Source organism: Balaenoptera acutorostrata, chromosome 5, assembly GCF_949987535.1.
Source record: "Balaenoptera acutorostrata chromosome 5, mBalAcu1.1, whole genome shotgun sequence".
Taxonomy (NCBI): Eukaryota; Metazoa; Chordata; class Mammalia; order Artiodactyla; family Balaenopteridae; genus Balaenoptera; species Balaenoptera acutorostrata.
The window spans coordinates 110812362-110836464 of NC_080068.1; the positions used below are offsets into that span (position 1 = coordinate 110812362).

Here is a 24103-nt window from a genome sequence, read left to right on the forward strand (position 1 = left end):
TATTGTGTCATAGGATTTGCCTTAGAAATCTTATTTTTAATTGCCAAACAGTTTTCCAAAGTGGTTATACCAATGTACACTCTCGCTGGCAGCACATGGAAATTCTCATGGTCCACATTCATGCTAACAAAGGCACTTTTGAAACCAGGTTGCTGGCTCTAAAACCCAAAGCCCTTTTCCTGTCACCTAAATCTCATTTAAAGGTAAGAACTTGGTAACAATTTTCTTTTATAAATTCTATGATCCTTTCTAAGATTTTTAGTCTTTGTTCATTAAGCGAGTTTCCTTTTTTATACTGGAAAATATATCTGCGCTGAATAGAATTTAGTAGGGTTAGCAGTGTATCAGAGGCCTCATGTAAGTATTCATCTTCATTGAGCCCAGCCTCTTCGATTTTTTCTGCATGGGTGAAAAGAATGGCAGTGTAATTCTTCCAAGCATGTCCCAGAAGTTCCTGAAAGAGAGAAGTTAAATGGCTATTAGCCTTGGACTATATTTCTCAAAGAAGAGCTGAGGAGTTACTATGGTTTAACACAATCAGTAGATCTGTACCTCATTATGTTTCTAAAAGCTGAAATATATAATGGAAGTGACGATGGGGTCAAGTAATGTAAGCAAATGGACAGAGATGAGTGGGCTTTCTTTAAGAAAAGGCTTTAGTTCTCCATTTTATTTTGTTGTTATAATTTATGTATATACAACCTCAAAACTGCATATTATCAATGCTGCATATGATTTAATTACATTTGCAACATTCAGCAGTCATTTATACTTGCCTGTCAACCTGAATCTTTTAGAACCACTGAATTCCTTTGTCAGAGCACCTTGCCCAAGGGAATTGTCATATCTTTCTGTAGGAATGTTGCGTTATCATCGCTGAAAGCATTTTCTAAGGATTTATAATTACATAATCTGGTTACAGTCTATCAATTAATCAGATGACATGTAATGGAAATGCTAAGATCAAAATACATTTGGTAATTTGGAACAACTACAAAATATTACTGTGACTCGCATCCTCTTCACATAACTGGAATCAAACCCAATTTATCGGTTGACTTCCTCTAATGTGCGTGAAAAACACTGCAGACTGGTATTCCTTTGTTTAGTAATATGTAGAAGTTGGTTATGTAATAAATTCTTGTCTGATTAGTGAAAATGAGCTGATATAAAGCAGAAGTAATAGCACATGGCAGATTGTTCATGCAATATGAAAGGCATATAGAAATAACCATTTAACTTTTTTGAATGTTTCCAAAGTTATATGAAATCATGACAATGTGACAGTAAAATTCCTTCCATTTCAAACACTCCCATAACAAAAATATTTCCAAAGCTGCTACCAGTTTATAATAGCAAGAGAAGTATTAAATGCTAAGGAATAAACATAAGAAGAAATATCCAACGTATAATAATTAAAAGAAAAAAAGACGGGAGAACAACTAATATTTAGTGCCGGATATTATGCTAAGCGCTTTACATACTTTATCTCTTTCGAAGCTCAACATGGTGATTTGTGGGAGATACCATTATGATATGGAGAAACTGATGTATAAAGAGGTTGAGTACAAACAGAGGCATTAGCACAAACTCTAGTTTATAAAAATCTTGAAAAAATTGGATGGCAGTTTGGGAAACTGTTTTGAATGAATATAGGATTCATATTTATAATATTGAACAACTGAAAAAAGATGAAAGGGAGAAGAGGGAAGGAGAGCGGGAAAGAAAGAAAAAGGAAAGCAGGAAGAAAGAGGAAGGGAAGGAGGGAGGAAGGAAGAATCAGGACATGTAAATCTAATATGAAAATACAGGAACTGTGGGACAATATATTTAAATTAGAAACATCTCAAGACTGTGGTTACCAATTATAACTCCTAACACAGTCTGACTTTTATCAGAGCTATTCATTTTCACATTTATTTCTATAAGTTGGCCATGACCCCTTTGAAGGCAAAGTCTATGTCTTTCTTTATCAATCAAAGCCTCTAATACATTGTAAACTCTTAATAAATATGTTGTATTAATTTGGAATTTAGACCCTCACCATCATCTCAAATAGAAGGTTTAGGGTTTTATTTATTAATTTTGAGTCCTCAATTTTGAAATTTAATTGTTGGGACACAAAATTGTACTTTCCTGTAAAACTTTTCTACTCTAGTTCATTATCATAAATTCGCCTGTAATCTGCACTTTCTATTTTGTATTCAGAGGGACTCTCTCAAAGTATAGGTCCAAAATTTTTCCTCATATCTGTTCGAAATGTGTCTGTTTATACCATAGAATAATTGTATATTTCTAGTTCTCCTGAAATGCCCTGCTTCAAGAAAATCCTCAGACATTTCCAGATCAGTTCATTAGGGAATAATTATTTAAACAGAAAGATTCTGAACTTTACAAAAGAATTTTTCAAAGAAGTACTTTCATTGGCATATGCTTATGTGCCTTTAAAACGCAAATTAGCAAAACTTTAACCCAACCTTTAAAGAACATAGCTCTTTTATAAATCAAAGTATATGTGCAATGTCAACATCACATTTTAGCTAATAATGACATAGCAAAATTACCAGACCTCTTCAGAGTTTGTCGTATATTCTATATACTCTAACACGTCTCTTGTGAGAGAGAAGTCAGAGAATTGCAAAATAAATAAACCCTGTTGTAGGTTGAATTGTAACCCCTTTCTCCAAATCGATATGTTGAAGTCGTAACCTCCAGTACCTCAGAAGTGTCTTTATTTGGAAATAGGGTTATTGCAGATGCAATTAATTAAGATCATTAGGGTGGGACTCTAATCCAATATGTCCTTATAAAACAAATTTGGACAAAGACATGAATACAGAGAGAACACCAGGTGAGCATAAAGACAGCCATCCATAAGCCAAGGAGAGAATCCTTGGACAGATCCTTCACTCACAGCCCTCAGAAGGAACTAACCCTGCCAACACCTGTTTCAGACTTCCAGCGTCCAGAACTGAGAGACAATAAATTTCTGTTTCTTAAGCCAGCCAGTTAATTATACTTTTTATCACAGCCCCAGCAAATTAATCCAAATGGTTGAAAAATTAATGAAGTGCTAAATATATCAGATTTAGGTTCTGGGAATAGAGATTTCTGGGCCATTTACATCAGAATCACCTGGGATGCTTGCTAAAAATGCATCAAAATCTTTAGGGGTGGAGCTTGGGAATGAATTTTAAAAAGCACTCTAGGGGATTTATTCCTTCTGCAAATACTTATTGAGGGTCTACTTTGTTTTGGGGACAAGGAGTGGTACAAGACAGGTACATTTCCTGCTTATATCTAGTGGAGCTTCTTGTTTACTAACTAAAGTTAGGTCTAAGGAAGAGGGACAGACAGGAAAAAAATACTTCCAGTTTGTTGTAATCGCAAGTGTTATGATAGAAAATATATTGGCACTATAGAGGCAAACATTTAGCCTAGTTTTGGATGGGAGAGGTGGAAATTGGGGGTAAAGGGAGGGGTCAGAAAAAGTTTCTGGCATGTGATGATGCCTCGAGCATAGGAATTAACAAAGGAGTTCTCAGGCAGTAAAGACATACCAAGTAAAGAAAGTGATTGAGCATTATTGGGAATTGTATAGTATTGGGATTTTATTTCTATACAACTATTGATCCTTCATCACTCTTGTCTCTAGAAGTTTCTCAAATTTAGAGCCAGACCTGGTATTCACTCAGCGCATTATTGATGCATTCATGTTGATTGTCAGGATATTGAAATGTTTAATACAAGTTAATAAATAGCCACGGTCCTTAACCCCTTGAGCGTTACCCCCAGACCTATTCCCTGGATATTGGTTGATGCAGGGGCTATATTTATTATTAAATATTTTTACAACATCACCATTATAAAAATTCATGCTAAATAAACTGTTTGGCTCAAGTGGTTCTCTCCTGAGTTATATATTATAACATAGAATTCTCTTGCTAGGTTAGTACTTACTGCATTAAAGGGTATAACATTCACAGTGTGTTTTTAGTTCCTGACTTTCTGTATTGTAACATTAACATGTTGCCTGTTTGTCTCCACCAGACATCTTCTATACTTTAAACCATAATATCATTCGGGAAAAATGAGTTAAAGTGCCTAAGGATAATAGATTTGTAAGCTTGACACCACTTACAAGTCCATGTGTTCAGCCACTGCAAATTTTTTACCTGTTGATAATTATTTATGAAAGGATGCTCATGTCCTAAACTGTGAGAGAAATTGCACTTTTGAATTACTGCAAAAAATAGAAGAGAACGGTTGATTTAGCTTATATTCTTTAGATTCATTTTTGGCCAGCAAATAGTTGAATATTTGAAAGTAGTGTCACTTGGTGTATAGTCATCATGTTAGTGGCCAAACATTCTTTATGGATCCAGAGAAAGAATAATCACATTTGATTGATACCTCACATAAAAAATCCAAGAAAAAGATAAGTTAATGTAAGTTATCTGGTGTTAATAATTTAAATATAGTACTAAGCTAGATGGAAATTTTACAATCAGTCATGAGTTGTTTGGTTTCAAAGTGCTAATGGGTATGAGTCCATCTAGTCCTTTTGGGACAACTAGTTAGGATATAAACTTTGTTTTCCAGGAATTACGTTCATTTTCCCAGGACCTCACCAGCCCTGCCCCACTTGTTTGTGGTTGATGAAATCATAGCATCTGGACATTTTAGGGGGAAACTTTAAAAAAAGCCAACTATTACATCAACTGAGAAAAACATTATCATGGATCAGGAGGACAGTAAGGTCCATTCTTTCTATTTTATGCTTTTCCCTTACTCTCCTCCCACTCGGAGCACCACATCCTCCTTCTTAGAGAGCCAAAGCTGAATGATACGCCTCCTTAGATCAGATTTAGAGAACAGTCCACCTTAGAGATCATCTGTCAAAATGGCCTTATTTTACAGATGAGGGTATTAAGGCCTTGTGATGTTAAATGGCTTGGCCAAAGCCACATAGCTGATTATTGGCAGACTTGGGCCTGTAACAGAGGTTCCTTGACTGGCAGGGGACCCCTGTCCTTCACACTAAATTGGGGCTTTTTTTTTTTTTTTTTAATGTTTGTGGGTTGGCACTCCTGGGAGGGCTCCTCGAGGCCATATTTTTTATTTATTTATTTTTGGCTGTGTTGGGTCTTCGTTTCTGTGCGAGGGCTTTCTGTAGTTCGGACAAGCGGGGGCCACTCTTCATCGCGGTGCGCGGGCCTCTCACTATCGCGGCCTCTCTTGTTGCGAAGCACAGGCTCCAGACGCGCAGGCTCAGTAGTTGTGGCTCACGGGCCTAGTTGCTCCGTGGCATGTGGGATCTTCCCAGACCAGGGCTCGAACCCGTGTCGCCTGCATTAGCAGGCAGATTCTCAACCACTGCGCCACCAGGGAAGCCCGGGGCTTCTTAGTTTAACATTACTAAGCCAGTGAACTTTTTTCCCAGATTTTTTTCTAAATTAATAAGGAAGTTCCTATAAATCAGGACTGTGTAAGTTTTATTTCACTCTTACTTTCTTCTGAAGCCTATCAAAATAATCCCAAAGAAGGCTACATATAATATGTCCCAATTTTAGGGTAAAACAAATACTAACAATAAAGTCACAGTGATCATAGGTAGCATTTATTATGCACTTGCCATGTGCCAGTGTCTGAGTTAATTTACTATTATCTTAATATGACATTAATTCCAAAAGTAACCCAGTAAACTATTATCTTCCCCAATAAACTATTATCTTTCCCAATTTACCAATGAAAAGATTGAAGTTTGGAGAAGTTACTTGCCCAGGGTTACAAAGTGAGTAGCTAAGTAGGAACTTGAACACAGATATAACTTACTCCACCCATGCTCTTAACATCTATAATATGTTGCTTATATCTAGTAGTTCATTTGAATAAGTACTCATCACAATCTAGGTAGTGCTGATGGCAATAAAAACAATAATAGTAATGGCAATTTTCTGCAAACCTACTATGAACCTGCTGTAATTCAGGCACAATGCCAAGCACATTACATTTATTAAATATAGCCCTCAGAACTCTTCAATTAGGTAAATTATCCCCATTTTATAAGTGAGGAACTGAAACCAGGAAAGTCTTAGTAACATTTATAGTCATATACCTAGAACTGTAACAGGCTTATTTTTCAACTGAATTCTATAGAACACCTACGCCCATGATCTTTGTTTAGTATGTTCAGGCCTTACATTGGCCTTTCTGAACCTTTCCTGTGTACACCCATCTGTAACATCAGCAGCTGAGTTGTTCATTTGAAATTAAAATACATGCTTGAAGCCTGAATATATACAGTGATAATATGTACATGATACCATGATCATGGAAAGAATTTAGTCAATTCCTGGATTCAATTCCTGGTGCAGTTTGGCTGTATGCTAGCACTTTCCCTAAGGTGACTTTATTATATATACTCTGCTCTATTATTGGGGGATTTTTTAAAAAATTAAAATGATAGATAGATAACATTCAGATGAATCATTCCCTTTATTTCCCAGTTTTGGGGAGATGACTCACTGACATCTCCACCATTTTACTGTAAATTAGTGAAGGCCTAACATAAAGAAAAAGGGATGATTTGAGGAACTGTTTCAGTTGTCACAGTTGGCAGCTTATAACCCCTCTGTAAAATATTAGAGCACAAATTGAGAGATATTTAAAGAGACAACAGAGAGGTACAGGAAAGAAGAGGTCACTTCTCTGGCACTGGCCTTGCAGACTACTTCCATGGAAGGCATCAGTGCTCCCAGAAAGGGGGAAAGGAAAAGGGGAAGGCAGATGTTCTATTCCTCATTTTGCATGAGCCAGGAAGAAGGAGAAATCCAGAGTGTGTCTGAAACCAGAGGACCTTAGCAACTCCTTGCTCCTTCCTAACAGCTGTTGGTCCTGTTGAATATTCAGACATTCTGCAGCTGCTCCCAATCTGTGAGCGTATCCAGACAGTTGCCACTAGTATCTGAGGCACCTTCAGGAAGAAGGTCATAAACAGCCAGCCTGTGCTTAGGCAATCTTCAACCAAAGATCAAGGTGGTAAGCCCAGAATAGGACTGCAGTGCCTCTTAGGGGTCGAGGCCCCTCTGAGGATTACTAAATCTTGGCTGCTGAGTTCTCCCGGGAGACAGAAGTTATTTATTCTCGAAAAAACTATTCTGGATCTGAGTTTTTCCCTAGCCCATCTCCTCTGTGCCTTCAGCTCCTGAATTGGCCACTGACGTAAGGAAGGTAGCCATAAGAGGAGAAGGCTATATGCCAAATACCATTTAAAAGGATCAGAGACATGTATGAATCAAATTCACTTGCATAAAAAACAATTAGGGAATTACAATATTGTTCCATATCCTAAAACTGGAAAAATCTATTTTCAAAATGTATGTCTCTTAAAATATCCTGTCTGGACCAGCAGAAAGAAAAATCTGGAGACATATGGAGAGGGTCAGGTTAGTTTTTGAGAACTATTTATGCATTTACTGAATTTAGTGGGTTACATCCATCTATAGCTTAAGCTAAATGTCTATTTAATAGCAACTTTAAATGGATTTTTAAAACTGTTTAAAAGTTACACTGACTATATGGCTGCAGGTCCCCCCTACCCCCTGCCTCACTTGATTTCTACCAGAAATATTGTTTGAAATGCAGGCTTTAATTGGTTGGGGGGTGGTTTATGGGCTTTCTTAGATTCCACATTGTTTCTTAATTGCAATCATCTTCTTTTCTTCTTCTTTGCTTTTGTACAGAATGTCCTTGATTTTTCAGGAGTTAGATGATGAGGATTATTTTTATACTCTTGTCACCCTAATTTTTTCCACTAGTTTCTTGTGATTACACATATGGCTTTTTTTTTTTTTTAGAAACATGCACAGTTACTGAAAAACAAAACGTGTGTCTGTCATTTAGAACAATCTTATGCCTTTACTAGTTAAAGGAAATATCTTTCTTTAAAGCAAAGTATACTGTTTTTCTAAGTGTAACAGATTCTACATGAGCATAATCAGAGATGGGACCAAAAGAAGAATAAACATTTATACAAATTCATTTTGAATTAAAAATGTCTACTCTCTATTCTTCATGTAGTTTACTTGTGAAGCTTCTAGGAGAGATGTGTTCTCTGAGCTCAGTGACTTAATGAGGCTACTGAATAATACTAGTCAAGTCCAGCAGTTAAATTTCGGTGGCCCCAGGCTGGAGAATCAAGAAATTGAATAAATGAACAAACAGGGATGAACCACTAGTCAAAAGTGGCATATGTTATTTTTGTTCACCCTGAGGTCCCTGTGATCTTCTCATGGCTAGCATGGAGCAGTTACTCACCCTACAGATGATGAAACAAGCAAAGCTTCTGAAATTCCTGATTTCTTTCCTGTTAATAAAGTATAAATCTCCCCTGAATATTTACCGTGGTGTAGGTCTCCTTCACTGAGGAGTTGTACATTGCCCTACTTTGGCACTTAATGCGTTGTCTTATACTTGTTTATCTATTTGTCTCTTCTAGACTGTGAGCTTTTTTTTTTTTTTTTTTTTTTTTAAATGGCTGTGTTGGGTCCTTGCCTCTGTGCGAGGGCACTCTCCAGTCGTGGCAAGCAGGGGCCACTGTTCATCGCGGTGCGCGGGTCTCTCACCACCGCGGCCACTCCCGTTGCGGGGCACAGGCTCCAGACGCGCAGGCTCAGTAATTGTGGCTCACGCGCCCAGCTGCTCTGTGGCATGTGGGATCTTCCCAGACCAGGGCTCTAACCCGTGTCCCTTGCATTAGCAGGCAGACTCTCAACCACTGCGCCACCAGGGAAGCCCCGACTGTGAGCTTTTTGAGACCAGGGCTCATACATTACTCACCAATCATTAAGCTCTGTGCTGGTGCTCAATACAGTGTTCAGTGACTGAATTAGACAGTAACGCCCCATTTATGGTGAACTGTAAGAGGTTGTCCCTTGATGTTGAATGGATGCAAGTAAGTATTTTAGTTCAGTGGTTCTAAAACGTCACTGTTTTAGAGAAATATATGGGAAGTTTATGCAAATACAGATAGGCAAGCTCTACTCCTGACATTCTGTTTCAGTAGGGCTTGGATGAATCTGCATTTTTAACAAACAGCTCAGTTGATTCTGATGCAGATCGTCTGAGACCACACTGACAATCAATCAGATTCACAGTTCTTACGGGTTTGAGACTTAGTTAACCTCTGAAGTTCAGTATCTCATTTTTTGTTCTGTTTTGTTTTGTTTTCTATGACCCAGTTACAAAACGACTGAATTCCTCTCAAGGAAATTGTAAAAATGACTCTTGGTGGGAAAATCAAGTAATTTTTACCAATTATTTCTATGTGACCGGCACTTGTTTTAAACTACTTGCTTTAAAACTATTCTTTTAACCAGTTTTTCATCGTTCTTTCCTATTAAGATAATGTCCTTCAAATGGGAATAATGTCATCAGTGTAATTGCCTCTTTTTTATTACCTGGATCATCTGGACTGGGGAAGATTCTTCCTGCTCACATAGAGGCACATCCACCCTCTGGACCAGCAGTGCCAGGTGCAGACCCTCTTGCCCGAAGTGATGTGCCAGGGCCTCCCTGACCTCCTGCTGCACATGCTTCTTGCTCAGCCTGCTGTGCGGATAACCTGGAGTGTCCAGCACCTGGACCTGCAGGGTTACCTCCTGCCCGCCTCGACGCATGAAGCTGTGGAAGTGACAGCTGCGGCCCAGACTGCAATCTTTGGTCACAGAACATGGAGCAAAGCTGCTGTGGAAGTCAGTGCTTCCCAGAAGAATGTTCCCAGCAGAACTTTTTCCACTTTGAGTCATGCCAAAGAGAACCAAGTTGATGGTCATCTTATTGGAGTCCATCATGGCTGTGGGTAAACAGAGGCTCAGCATAAGCAGTCAGGCTTCTACACTCCCCCAATGTAAGGCTTCTTACCTGGCCTAGAGCACTCCCAAGTATTGACTTTGATTTTCTTTCCCCTTATTCTTAGTGTCTGAAGCATGGAAGAGCTCTCCACTGAAGTGGGGACCCCTCAGTGACAAAGGGAAAATGGAAATAATACTAGTAGTTTGCAGTGGGAGAGGAGAGAGAAATCAAATACAGATAAGGAAGGGAGGAGGAAACAATAATTGCAGGAAAATTAGGAAAAAAATTACATGAAGATGGTGTAAACCATGTTTAGGAGGAATATGTTAACTTATCAATGTGACAGGTGAGTTGGTTTAGGAATGGGGTCCTGAGGTCTCTCAGTTCAGGAAAAAAGGTAGCAGCAATATTTGAAAAGTATTCACTCTTGGAAGAGAAGAAGGAACAGTACAGTGGAAGAAATGGCCCTTCTTGCATTTTAAACAACGTTCCGCACCTCCCCACTCCCTACCTCCCCACCCCTTGAATATACAAGTGGCATCTGCAAAAAATTATCTTTCCTGACTTCCTGAATGCTTCAGTCCTATGAAACATGAATAATATTAAAGGAAGACTTCTGTTCCTGTTTACTAATTTTTTAACAACTAGGCAACATTCTGATGAAAATGAGAACTACTTGTAATATCTGTTATGAAATAATTAAACATCTCCATGGTTCATCATAGTTAAGTATTGGCTCTTCAATGAAGAAAGGAAAGGCCAACACATTGTGCAGTTCAGTTAGGAGGGAGGAGAACCTGGGGAGAATCTATTTCATTTACAGCACCCCTAAAATGTAGTTATTTTTTGTGCAGAACATAGGCCCCTTATAGCATTTTAAGGTCACCCGTCATTTTCATTAGATTGATAAGGCAGAGCTACTGGCCAATTGCCAAATGTACTCAATCTGCTGATTCAGAAATAAAGACATTTAATATTGCGTATTTATTATTTTTGCTTATAACTTGTACTTCAGCTATAAAGTTTTATGTACCGCTGGCCTTTCTTGTCCTCTGATGCCCCTCACCCTACTCACTCCAGGCCCTAATATGAACATGTTGAAGGAACCTCACACCCTCATACAAAAGACACTCACCTTAGGGGTCCCTGAAGGTGACCCCAACTCACCAGCTCATTCAGCTGTGTCAGCTGTACCATAGACACTCAGATTTCTTTTTACTCCTGAATTAGATGTGTGATTTTTTTTTCAAGAATTAATTATGGGGCTTCCCGGTGACACAGTGGTTGAGAGTCTGCCTGCCAATGCAGGGGACACGGGTTCGAGCCCTGGTCTGGGAAGATCCCACATGCCGCGGAGCGGCTGGGCCCGTGAGCCACAACTACTGAGCCTGCGTGTCTGGAGCCTGTGCTCCGCAACAAGAGAGGCCCTCACATCGCGATGAAGAGTGGCCCCCGCTTGCTGCAACTAGAGAAAGCCCTCGCACAGAAACAAAGACCCAACACAACCAAAAATAAAATAATAAATAAATAATAAATTAATTTTAAAAAAAGAATTAATTATGGAATCACAACCGATTCGCTCTATGTCACTTACCTTTTCCAATCTTAAAAATGCTTTCTCCACAGACTTCCCTCAAGCTGGTACAGTTATGAACTTCAACCTTCTGGCAGTGTCACTGTACCACTCTGAGACTGATACTGTATGTATTTTATTTAGTTAATCTATTACCAGGATCCTTTCTATAAATGATTAGTTGTCTTCCTCTAATCAGCACTGAGTTTTTTATGTCACCTGACAGATGTGTAACTGCAATAGGTACTTCCTGAAACTTCTATTTCCAGGATTAACTTCTTTGTTTAAGAGAATTGCTAATAGGTAACAATTTATCTTACAGCCTAAAGAAATGCAAGATTGGCAAGTGTTAAATAGAAAGTAGACATTGAAAAGCAATGGTCACAATTTTTTCCATTGTAATTGACATATTACTACTTAAGAAAAAGTTTCAACAAATAGATATGTAATATACATGCAAGAGATATTGACTTCATAACAGTATTTAGTTCATAAATTCAAAAGTTCTCTAAGAAAACTCTCTTGGCTATTTCCATGCAACTGAAATTTATTATTTGATGTGATCACTAGCATGATTATATCAACACATACAGTTTCCATATCAATTAATGATAACATATTTCAGAAAAGGAGTACTTAACTATAACTTAAGGCCAAATAAATTTTGCTTAAAAATTGGGGTTTTATTTTGTTATTAAAAGATTAAATTTGATTTTTCCACTTTTTAGTATATAACCCATATTTTCCAACATACTTTCTTAGTTTATAAGTTGTAGAAACCTTCATATCATTATATTCTGGTTCATCTTCTCCTGTACCTCTCAGAAAGTCTGTGAAGTATGTATTTCTGTGTGAAGGAATTTTGGAGACATCTGGAATGCTTTATGACTTCATGGGCAGAAAGTTTAAAAGTCTTCTTCCTGTGTGGATATGACAAAGAAAACACAAAAGGGATTTATTCCTCTGACAAGCACATTTGGCTTTCTTGAATGAAGCAGAAAGAACCTCCCCCAGGTGGCAGTAGCAGCCTGTTTCCTAAGAAGTGATTTCGAACCAGAATTTATTTTCATTTTCTTCCGCAAACCATAAACTGACGTTCTTCAATTAGGCAATTTATATCAACACATATTAATTGTGTGGAAAATCTTTTGAACAAGGGCAAAACTAAGCCTTCTTTCCTATGTCCCTTATAGAAAGTGACTAGTATAGAAAGTCTTTAGTTTTCAAAGTGCCTTCTTTGAAATCATAGTTTAAATCATTTGCTGAGTGCAACAGTTGATGGCTTAAAAAATAAAGTTCAGAGTTCGTATGTGTAGTGAAAAGTTCTAATGAGACTACAGAATTTAAAAATAATTTTCAACAGATTTAATGGAGGTTTTAGATCTGTGTCAACTTAGAGATCATATAAAAGGGTAATGTATTGGTATTTGATGATGTTTAATGACTGATGTTCATTCTTCTTGAATCAGGGTGAAAAAACAACTTGAAATATTACCTTCACTCTTTTCAGTAACTTGGCTAAACATAATATAGCAGGGATAACTTTAACAGGTGGCTCCAGGACTTCTCTGAGGAAGGGAACTGTCTTTGTTTGAGAAAATAGTTTGATTAGCTACTTGAGGTAGAAAAGGGGATCCTGAGAGCATGAGCCGAATTCACTAACAATGATGGCCAAACTGCTGGGGATGAGGGAAGAGCCAAAAAACAAAAACAAAAAAGAGTAGAGATGATCAAGGTATATATAGAGGAGGGGAGAGGAAGGAAGGGAGGGAGGGAGGGAGAGAGGAAAGGTAAGAGGGAGAGATAGAAGAGAAATGAGAAGGAGGAGGAGGAGAGAATAAGAACTATAACATTAGAACATGAAAGGAAACTAGATCTCCCACTTGTGGAAATGGCTAAGTGACTATGTTAGAGCAGAGATAGCTAATGTTCAATTTTAACTTTTTACATTTCTGGGATGTAAAGTCAGCCGTGTTCACAATTCCCATGTTCACAATTACCTTTTTATTTTTGTTCTGTTTTAGGTTGTTCTTAACCTTTTACCTTATTTTATTTTGATGGAAATTAATAGAAAGGCCTGAGGCCCATCTTAGGTTAGCACAGGACAAGGACCACAAACGCTGGAGACTGTAAAATGACACCTGAACTGAATCAGGAGAGGAAGGAGGTTGAAGCTAGGACACTAATCCCTAGGCGCTTGCAGGCATCTATGGGAGGACCTTGAACTTTCCACAATCTATGAAATGAGATATTATGTAGTAAGGGTGACTCTAGATGACATAGTAACAATTATATTTTAAGTTACACACATGCACGCACACATGTACACACGTGCACACACACGCACACACGTGCACACACACATGCATACATGTGCGCACACATGCACACACACACTGTATTAGTTTGCTAGGGCTGCCATAACAAAGTGCCATATACTGAGTGGTTTAAACAACAGAAATTAATTTTCTCATAGTTCTGAAAGCTGGAAGTCTGAGATCCAGGTGTCAATGGGATTGGTTTCTTTGGAGGCCTTGCTCCTTGGCTTGTTAATGGCCATCTTCTCCCTATGTCTTCACGTGGTCTTTCCTCAGTGTGTCTGTGTCCAAGTTTCCTCTTTTTATAAGGACACCAGTCATACTGGATTAGGGCCCACCATAATGACTTCATTTTAACATAATTACCTCTTTAAAGGCCTTATCTCCAAATACAGTCACATTTTGAGGTACTGGGTGTTAGGACTTTAACATAGGAATTTGGTGGTAGGGGAACATAATTCAGTCTGTAATACGCACACTCACATTAATATCAAATGTTAATTAATATGTGTGTGTATGTGTGTGTATATATATATATACACACATATTTATATAATTATGTCTCACATACACACATGTATTAACGTGTGTGTATATATGTATACATTATAATTGTGTAAATTATATGTCTCTATACTCAGTAAAATTGTGTCTCTATGCTCCATAAAATTGATTTAGTATAAGTAGTTCTTGACTTCTGGCAACTTGGTTTAAAGGTACTCTCACAATTTTAGACAAATTCCAGTTTGCGTTGACTTGAACTGTGAACCCCTTGCTCGTATGTTATGTCTTTTCGTAGTAAAGAAGACCCTTAGAGTGATTATCAGAATCTGTATTTATGATGTCTAAATGATCTTAACCTTGGCCAACACTGCTCCAAGTCAAAGGGAACACTGACAAGCTGGCTGAAGTTCGTGGTGACTCGATTGATTCAGTCTGAGCTGGTCTTAGAGTAAGACGTCAGAGTTCACCTTTCAAAAAATTTCAGAGAACACTGGTCAGCAGTTTAAATTCTCCAAATGGTCCTAATTTGAATACAGTTGAAAGTTCTTGGAACAATGAAGAATGCCCATATCTGGACAGAAATATTGCTGGGAATAGGAGAAGGTTTCAGTCCAGATTTGGTTGGCTTCACATTTTAAAGACTCTACCAGTCTCATCCCCACATGGGAATGTTTATGATATTTTGGGTTTTCTTTGATGTTGTTGCTATTGTTTTTTGTTTGTTTGCTTTTTGTTTTCCTTCTGAGTAATTCTGGTGAATTTTTTAGGATTATAAATGAAATATATATATTTTTAAGTAGCTAAGAAATTTGTAAAAGAACACAGAGAAAAATAGGATCATTTAAAAATCTTTATTTCCTGTTGCCCATGGGCCAGTTGCTTCTCTTGGAGAATGACACAGTAAATACATTTCTTTTTCCAAACTACTCATGTTCTCCCCGTATTTACTCCCTTCTTTAAGATCCACTACTGTAATGAGAGGCATTAGTAATGGGATTATGTTTAGCATGTTAAGTGTATGGAGGCAAGAGTAATTGTTGGCAATTACTTAATCAGGATATGGTATTTTTTTTGCTATTTACTGCATTCATTTTTCTAATATTTACAGTTTTAGCAACTTTATTAATAGTGAGATTGGTTTATAGCTTTCCATTTTTATCTTATATTTGTCAGGTTTTCAGATCAGGAATGTGCTAAACTCTTAAAGTGAATTAGGAAAATTTCTTTATTTTATGGTACTCTGCAATAATTTGGATACCTTGGCAATTACATATCCTTTGAAGGTTCGAAGAAACTTTCACAAAAACAGCTAGGCCCAGCAACTTTCTTGAGGTCATTCCAGAACAACTTAAAAAATTGCTGTCATAGTAATTTGACTCTTCTTATGTCAATTTTGGTGATTTATTATATAATAAACACATATTTTACCCATATTTTCATTTTTTTAATGTATAATTATCTCCATTTCTAGCGTTAGATCCCTTTTCTTGTTCTGTGACGGCTTTTTGTTGGATTTGGCTTTATATACTTAATAAATATTTGCACATATGTGCATGTATGTGTGCACATATAAGTATGCATTTGACTTTTGTACTTTTATTGTTTGAAGTGGATTTCCGTGAACATAAATAAAATTTATAATCTGATGCCTCTAGGATATAATGAATGATTTGGCCTACAATAACTACACTTTGATCACCAGCTCCAAGCCAGTTAGTTGAAAATTGAGAATCACAAGTACACTCATTTTCAATTACAATATAGTGAGTCATTATACAAATATATGTCATTATTGAAGAAACGAATACAACTTCGAAAGCAAGAGAAAAACCAGTAGAGTTTGAATTCAAATCATTTCAAAGCTCACAAGCCTATTCTTGAAAAATTTCTGCTAAATTCTTTACCCTAATTTAGATCCTCTTTGCTAAAAGACTTTTCTTATTCATTCTTGAGAAATAAGATATAGTATAATAGAGTGTCATTGAAAATATATTCATATGAAAATAATTGTATATGTCAAAGATTTTATATGCTTTATTCTTCCTACCTAGGAAATAACATGCACTCACCTATATAGATAAAGATATTTTATTAGCCAAATGCACAGAAGCAGAGGGTCTTATAATAATTAATAAAGGTTTTAACCTCTTAGCCCTTGAGATAAGACACTAGGCTAGCTTCAACTTCTTAGAGACTCTATTATTATTATTCAATTTCAAACATTTATGTGTTATAAATGCTTCTAGTAATGTCCTGGGAAACACTATAAATGTCCCTTATCATGATAAAAAGCATCATGAATGCCATGGATAGTAATTACAAATAAAGTTATAACCATGGATATCAGATGCCACACTTGATTTTTCCTAGGTTTATGCTACAAAATCTCCCATTTTATGGGAAATGCTTTTTTCTTTTCTTTTCTTTTTTTTTACAAAATAATTGAGAACCTGAAGTCAAGAAAAATAGCCCTGCGTAGTAATAACTGTAACTTATCTAATATATTTATAATCTTCCTAGGATACCTAATTTTTCCTTTCCAAGAAAAATGTAATTTTTTTTTTCTTCCTAGCAATAGCTGTGGTATGGAGCTAACTTCCCAGATACTGTCACTAAAATTTGCTGATATCAAAATGTCTGAAACACTGGGACCAGTGAAAGGTACTGCTAATTACTGTAGAAAGGTCAGAAAATCCTGTAACTAACTCCCTTAGTATCTTTCCATCCCAAATTGAGGTTAGGTAGGGTGTGGGTGTTTTGTGCTTGCCCAATGATGGACTATAATCATCAACTAAGCTACGCAAAAGACATCATTCATGACAAAAGGACATTTTTATCACGCTTCTATCAAAGTGTCAGCTACATGAGCGGTATAGTGGTATAGTTATTAGCATTAACTTCAGGTCTTGAGTGTCTTCAGGAGGTAAAATATTGGATGGCAAAGCTTTACTATATAGTAGTCCTTCATTTAACCTTAAAAGATAAAACAACAGTAGAGCACTAACTCTTCTTTTGTGGCCTAAAATAGGAAATTGGGATCCCCAGATTCCTAACAATACTGAGGAGCGACTGAGATACTGAGAAGGGAATCCAACGAGTGTCATCTTTTGTAGATTTCCATGCAGTGCAGATTACCTAAGGACACAGTGTAGAAAGAAAGGTCATTAGTAGTGATGCAGAAAAGGAAATGTCAGTTCCACATTTGTGTGTATGTGTACATGAAGTGCTGTATACGAGTTCAGCCTTAATGGAAAGCTAAGACCTGTGCAGCACATGTGCCAGACACTGTTCTAGACACTTTAATATATTAACTCACACAACCGTCCCTCTGAAGTGTTTAGTTTTTATTAACCACATTTTAAAGGACATTCAGGCACAGAGAGGTTAAATGATTTGTTTATGATTTTACAGTTTATAAGTGGCAGAGTTGGGATTATGCTTTTTTTTTTTTTCAGAGTATAGTTGATACACATCTGCTCAACTAGTTACTATTTTCATATCAGCTGCAGCACTTGGCCAGAATGGTTGGGTTGTATGCCAGAGTGTAGAGAAAGGGAAAATGTGCACTGGAAGAAGGCAGAGGGACATGGGGATATATATAAACTGGTATTTTATTTTTATGCTTCTTTTCCCAAAAATGGTTTGGGAAAACATTTAAAACATAAAAATCAAGAAATGATGGACTTTCTAAGGGAAAAGTTAAAGTTGTCCAAAGTTAGTTGAAATTTGGTTAAGGTGCTTTGCTTCTGTTTTAGGGCCCATCTTATTGATACAGGCCATTTTAATCATAAAGATGCCCCCCAAAACTCCAACTAATAACAGCAAAAATAGTAATAATGATAACAGCTGTACTTTATGGGCAGTTGCTGTAAGGCAGGCATGTACTAAGTGTTTATGAGAATTTTTTCATGTAATTTCCATAACAAGTCTGTGTTGTAGGCACAATTATTGTCACTTTCCTGATGAGAACACTGAGGCTCAGAAGAAGAATCCTCCCAAGGTCATACAGCTTAGAAGTAGCAGAAGGGGAACTCCAACCAAGGTCTACCTGAGTCCAGAGACCATATGCTTATTCATTATGCCATGACATGGATATAAATACAAAAGCAAAATGTTAAGTGCTCCACACAAGTCTTCTGCTTATGTTCCCTTAATACTGGTCAGATGCTATAATTATCATGAATAACCACGTTGTTAAAATCTTATACTGACCTGTATTGTACCTCTGTGATCGTGGCCCTGCACAGTACATCACATCCTGCTTGTCCGCCAAGTCTGCACAGAAATTAAGAAGCGTGATTTAAAAGGCAGAGGCTGAGCAGGCAAGAGAGTGGGTGGTAAGTTTTAAGAATGGTTTTCAGGTGCTCACCACATGAGCTAAGTGCAAAAAAGACAAATGCTAAGGTCGATATGTTGTGTGGTCTATGAGAGATGAGGTCAGTAATGTAACACTGTAGTGGTAAATTTTGAAGAGACATATGATATTTACATAATTCCTAAAAGGTGAAATTAAATAGCTCTGGATAAGAGCCACTATCTGTGCCAAGCATGATTATATGAAATTGAAGTCACTGCTTTATAGTATTGCTATAAAATTGCTGGGCTAAAAAACAAACTGTAGGCCCACAGTATTTGGAGACATTTATCTGAAACATATTGTTATAAGCTTAGATGTGGTGGAAGAGTTGAATTTGGTCTTCTGGCCAGTTTGGGAAGGTATACAGGATGTTACAAACAGAATAAAGATCATGTTTACATAGTCCAATAGTAAGCTTAATTTGGCAAAAGAAATGGCAAGAAGTAGTTTGCATACATAAGTGGCAAAACAGGTTTATGGCCCAAGGTGGTCCTTTGTGTGATACTAATTTTATTTTCATTCCTGTTATATAATACTTGCTTTTAAGGGCTAGGTCAGATATTCTTTGAACAATTTCTAAACTCTGTGGTGTGCACTAATTTACATTATAATCAAAGGGCCAAAGATAACATTTAGAGAAGATGTTATGCAAAATAAACTCATAGATGGCATCACAACCTGGTGTGACAATAAAGTATCATCACACCATAGTATGAAACACGGTATGAAAATACATATTTCATCCTATGCTTGTTTCTCCTGTGCATTAAAGATAAGTGAAATAAATGTCGCTATTTTTTAGGATAAAGATAATTATTTTTGAAAGAATTTTATTTTTAAAAGTAAAATATCATGGAAATGTGTTTATTAAAATTTATGCCAGCACTGTCGATATTGAGGAAGATCTGAAAGCTTATTCAAATTGAACCCAAAGATAGCTAATTAATTAGTAAATTCAAAACATATTATTGGGAGGTGCTCAAAGACTCAAAAGTAAAACCTTTTCAGAGCCTGAACACACCTAGGCTCCAGATCATTTTTATAAAATCAGAAGGCTCAATTGCCTTGTTTCTACCCTCTATTGACACCTGAAAGAACAGATATAATTACCCAAATATATGATTGTTGAATGAATATCTTTATGTGAATGCCAAAGAATAGAAATTAAATAAAATATAAAGAACTGGGTTTAAAATCAAGAAAGTCTTTAAGAGTAGGTCACTTCTTTACAAAACAAAAAATGACCTACTTTATGGGTTATTGTAGGGTTTAAGACAGATAATCTATACAAATGTGTTCCACAAAATGTCTCACTGTAGTAGATGTTTAATAAATAGCAGTTGAATTTGAATTTGTCTTTATAATAAGGCAGATTTTAAATACAATTCTCTTCCAGTCTGCACCTCATTACAAACTATTTTTGTGTGTCTTTAAAAATATGACAGTGGAGGAAATTGAAGGTAATTAGTTGTAGGCAGTTAAGAATGGGTTACATTTCCTGTTTTGTGCTTACACAGTTTATAGTGGCCTTCTAGGATGAAATATAGTTATGAAAGTTATCTTAAATGGTAAAGGTATTTATAAACTATAGATCTGAGTTTAAATATCTGCTCCACTACTAACTAGCTATATGAAATGGATAAGTTTTGTATCTTCCCTCAGACTAGTTTTCTCTTCTATAAAATGGAAGCAATAAAACCTCATGGGGCTAGTGATATAATGCTGTTGATCTGAAACAAATAGACGGCCAGATATTTCTCCAGCAAAGATGATTTTATTCCAGATCAGCAGAGAATTACAATTTGGGGTCTGCAACCATGGCAAACCACGTGCAAGTCACTGCACAGCCAGGGAAAGAGAATGCTTTTATATAGAGAAAGGAGGTGAGGAGGGCTATAGTAAACAAACAGTCCTTGCCTTTCATTGATTGAGTTGTTGCCAGGAAAAAAGAGGAGTTTTTCTTCTTCCTGTTGGGCTCTGCTATGTGGCAGGATGTGAGAGCTCCCCCTTTTAGTCTCTCAGCTCTATTTAATTGAGGTTTTTGTTTATCAGTTTTTTACAATGCATATAAATTAAATGAAATACTACATGGAAAACAACTAGTGTAGTGCCTGACACATGTCCCAAATGGAAATGATTGTATTTGTGTTAACCCTGTCCTCCTCTTGTGTCCTCTAGCACTCTTCTGTAGAAATCTGGAAGTCATGAATAATTTTTCCCTTATCTCAACATAACTCTTCCAACTGCTGAAGAAATATCACTAATTTTTCCCTATAAACATCTGTCCAATGCATCCATCCCTCTTCTCTGCCCCCATTGTACTGTCTTACTTCAGGCCCTTCTGATTGATTGCTTGGACATAACGAGATAATTTATAAAATGATGTCTCTGCCTTTCTGTCAGTCTTCCAGTTTATTCTGCCTATTGCTGCTAGAAAGACCTTCCCAGAGTCAAATGTAATCATGTGTAGAAGGCTTTACAAGCTCCACATTTCTGTATGGTAAAAACCAAACTCCTTAGTCCTAGATCTTACCTTTCTCCCCACCCCTCCTCTGATCCACAGCTATTAATGCTTTAGCCAAAGCCCACTCCTTGTTCTCCACCAATGTGGTCATGGTGTTCCCCCTCCACATGTCTACTCATGCCATTATCTGTCTGGAATACCCTCTGTCCCCTCACTCCAACCTTACTCAAAACTTTGTCTGGCTGGCAAATACCTATTTATCTTTCAAGACTCAAAAAATATTTCTGGCATAAGGATAAACATGGAAAAATATGGAATAGAATTAAGAGTCCAGAAATAAATCCTTACATTTATGGTAAAGTGATTCTCAACAAAGTGCTAAGACAATTCAAAGGGGAAAGAATAGAGTTTTCAACAAATGATGCTCAGATGACTGGATATCCACATGTAGAAAATTAAAATGGATCCCTATCTCATATCATATACAAGAATTAACTCAGTGGATCATAGACAAAATAAAATGACTAAAGTTCTACAACTCTTAGAAGAAAACACAGGAGTAAGTCTTTATGACTTTGGCTTAGGCAATGTATTTTTTTTAGATATGACATCAAAGCATAAGTGACAAGGAAAAAATAGATGAGTTTAACATCATAAAATTAAAAACTTCAGCGCTTCGCATAACATCATCAAGAAAGTGGAAAGACAGCCCACAGTATGGGAGAAAACATTTGCAGTTCATATATCAGATATGGGACTTCAATCCGGAATATATTAAAAAACTCTTACAACTCAATAATAAAAGGACAACCCAAATGAACAATGGGCAAAGGATTTGAATAAATGTTTCTCCAAAGAAGATATGCCAATGCCAATAAACACATGAAAAGATGCTTGGCATCATATAGTCATTAAGAAGATGCAAGCCAAATCCAAAAATGAGATACCACTTCACACCCACTAGGATGGCTAAAATACAAAGATAGACAATAACAAGTGTTATTGAGGATGTGGAAAAATTAGAACCCTCTTACATTGCTGGTGATGCAGCCACTTTGGCAGTTTTTCAAAATGTTAAACATGTAGAGTTACCATATAAACCAGAAATTCCACTTGCTGGGAGTTTAGCTAAGGTAATCCATGGTGTTACTCCCTTGGCATCCACTTAGTTTGGCCCAAGTGGCCTGCAGGGACCTTAAACTGACACTAGCCCCTCATGCACGTATGTGTACTTGGTAACAGCCCACAGAGTCACAAGTAAATGTAAGTACCTGCTATGACTTCCCCAATAGTCCTTGTGTCTCCCCTGCCTCCCAGTGCCTTCTCCTTGGGCATACTTAGATAAGACCCCTGTGGGACTTGCCAAAACCCCACTCTTTTGGTTTGAGTTGGCAAATCTGGCCTTAACCTAAGAACCGCGAAACATTACATCCGCAGACCCTAATAAAAGCATGTGCTCCAGGTCCTATCTCTCTCTGCCCTGACCCTTCCGTGTGGCCTTTCGAGTACTTTTTTCAGAAACTGTAACTAACAAACCTGTCTTTCATTTTCTCTTATGATCCGTTGTTGAACCGTGACTCACCATCCGGCACCCTGTGTTCCACTAGATAAAGTGTTCATTTGACAGGTTCATAACACCACTCCTAGATACATACTCAAGAGGAATAAAAACATATGTCCATACAAAAATAACCTATGTTCTTTGGAATCCTAACTCTATTAATATAGTTGCTGTATTGTAACTAAACCTGCTGTCTTGTTTTCTGCTGGCAGGTTGATATCCTACTACTGCTCTCATCAGTGGTATTTCCAATGCTATTTTTCTTAAGTGGCATGTTGAAGCAGAAACACGGGGTCAAGGTTCCCTGGTGTAATGCCTTTGGGCAGAGATTTGGCCAGATCTTTGTTCTGGGCTCTAGGTGACCGGGGAATGTAGGCAAGATCCCTTCCAACAACCAATCAGCAATTCCGTTGTCTGGGTTGGTTAAAAAATATTTTTGGAAATATTCTGAACCCATCGGAAACCTGGAACAAATAAAATATTATATTTTAAAATAAAAACTTACATGGCTATCTATAGTAATATTATTCATAATAGCCAAAAAATGTAAACAACCCAAATGTCCATCAACTAATTAACGGATGGATAAAATGTGGTAGATTCATACAATGGAATACTATTTGGCAATAAAAACACATGAAGTACTGATACATGCTACAGCATGGATGAGCTTTTAAAACATCATGCAAAGTGAAAGAAACCACATACTGTATGATTCCCTTTACATGACATGTCCAGAATAAGCAAATCCACAGAGACAGAAAGTAGATTAGTAATTTCCAGGACGTGGGGTGAATGGGCAATGGGGAGTGACTACTAATGGGTATAGAGTTTCTTTTGGCATGATGAAAATATTCTGAAATTAGATAGTGGTGATGGTGCACAACTCTGTGAATATACTAACCCGGTATAACTCCTCAGGCTCCTTGTTTTGTTCCCTTATTTGCTTGTCTGTTTATTTCAAGTTTCACCCAAGAATGATGCCAGGAGCGGAATATACAATTCATTGTTCAGCCACTCAAAAAACACGCCCCAATTCTTAGCTGCTGTAGGATGTCAGAGATAATTCTAAAAACGTGGATTCTTGTCCGTTACACTTTAAACAACTCACTGTCTACTTTGGAACTTTCATTTTCCTGGAATGATTAAACACAAAGATGTCTGAGGAAGGGGAGAGGAAAAGTCTTCTTAGAAGGATTTTTTGAGGAGGATTCTGAGATCACATCAGAGCTGAGTGAGGACAAGTGCATTAATCAGTTACTGATGTTTGCAGTGGCTGTGGTGAAGAGAGGGCAAAGGTACTTGAGCCATTTCTTTATTTTTCATCTTAAGCAGTAGGCCTTAGTTCTTCTATATAAAATTGGTGCCTTTGGAATCTTATTCTATAATTCACGGAAGAGATAGAGTGGAGGAGTTGGGAAAGGAATTTGCATTTATTAAGCATCTTTTATGTACCAGGCACTGTTAAGAC

General features: G+C 37.1%; 1 protein-coding gene across 1 annotated transcript; it reads right to left on the reverse strand.

Moving 5' to 3' along the window:
• Positions 1 to 102: 102 nt before the first annotated feature.
• Positions 103 to 11491, reverse strand: GIMD1 (GIMAP family P-loop NTPase domain containing 1). Its single transcript, XM_007190997.2, has 3 exons — positions 11450 to 11491; positions 9462 to 9856; positions 103 to 454 (listed from the first exon to the last, which is right to left on the reverse strand). Exons 2-3 carry the CDS (start codon positions 9852 to 9854, stop codon positions 194 to 196), a joined length of 654 nt encoding a protein of 217 aa, XP_007191059.1. The 5' UTR covers positions 9855 to 9856; positions 11450 to 11491; the 3' UTR covers positions 103 to 193.
• Between the last annotated feature and the right edge of the window lie 12612 nt (positions 11492 to 24103).

Coding starts and splice junctions, on each gene's coding strand:
- GIMD1 (XM_007190997.2), bottom strand. CDS start 9,854: ATGATGGACTCCAATAAGATGACCATCAACTTGGTTCTCTTTGGCATG. Junction 455..9,461: donor CCCCAGTCCAGATGATCCAG/GTAATAAAAAAG, acceptor TCTCTCTTTCAG/GAACTTCTGGGACATGCTTG.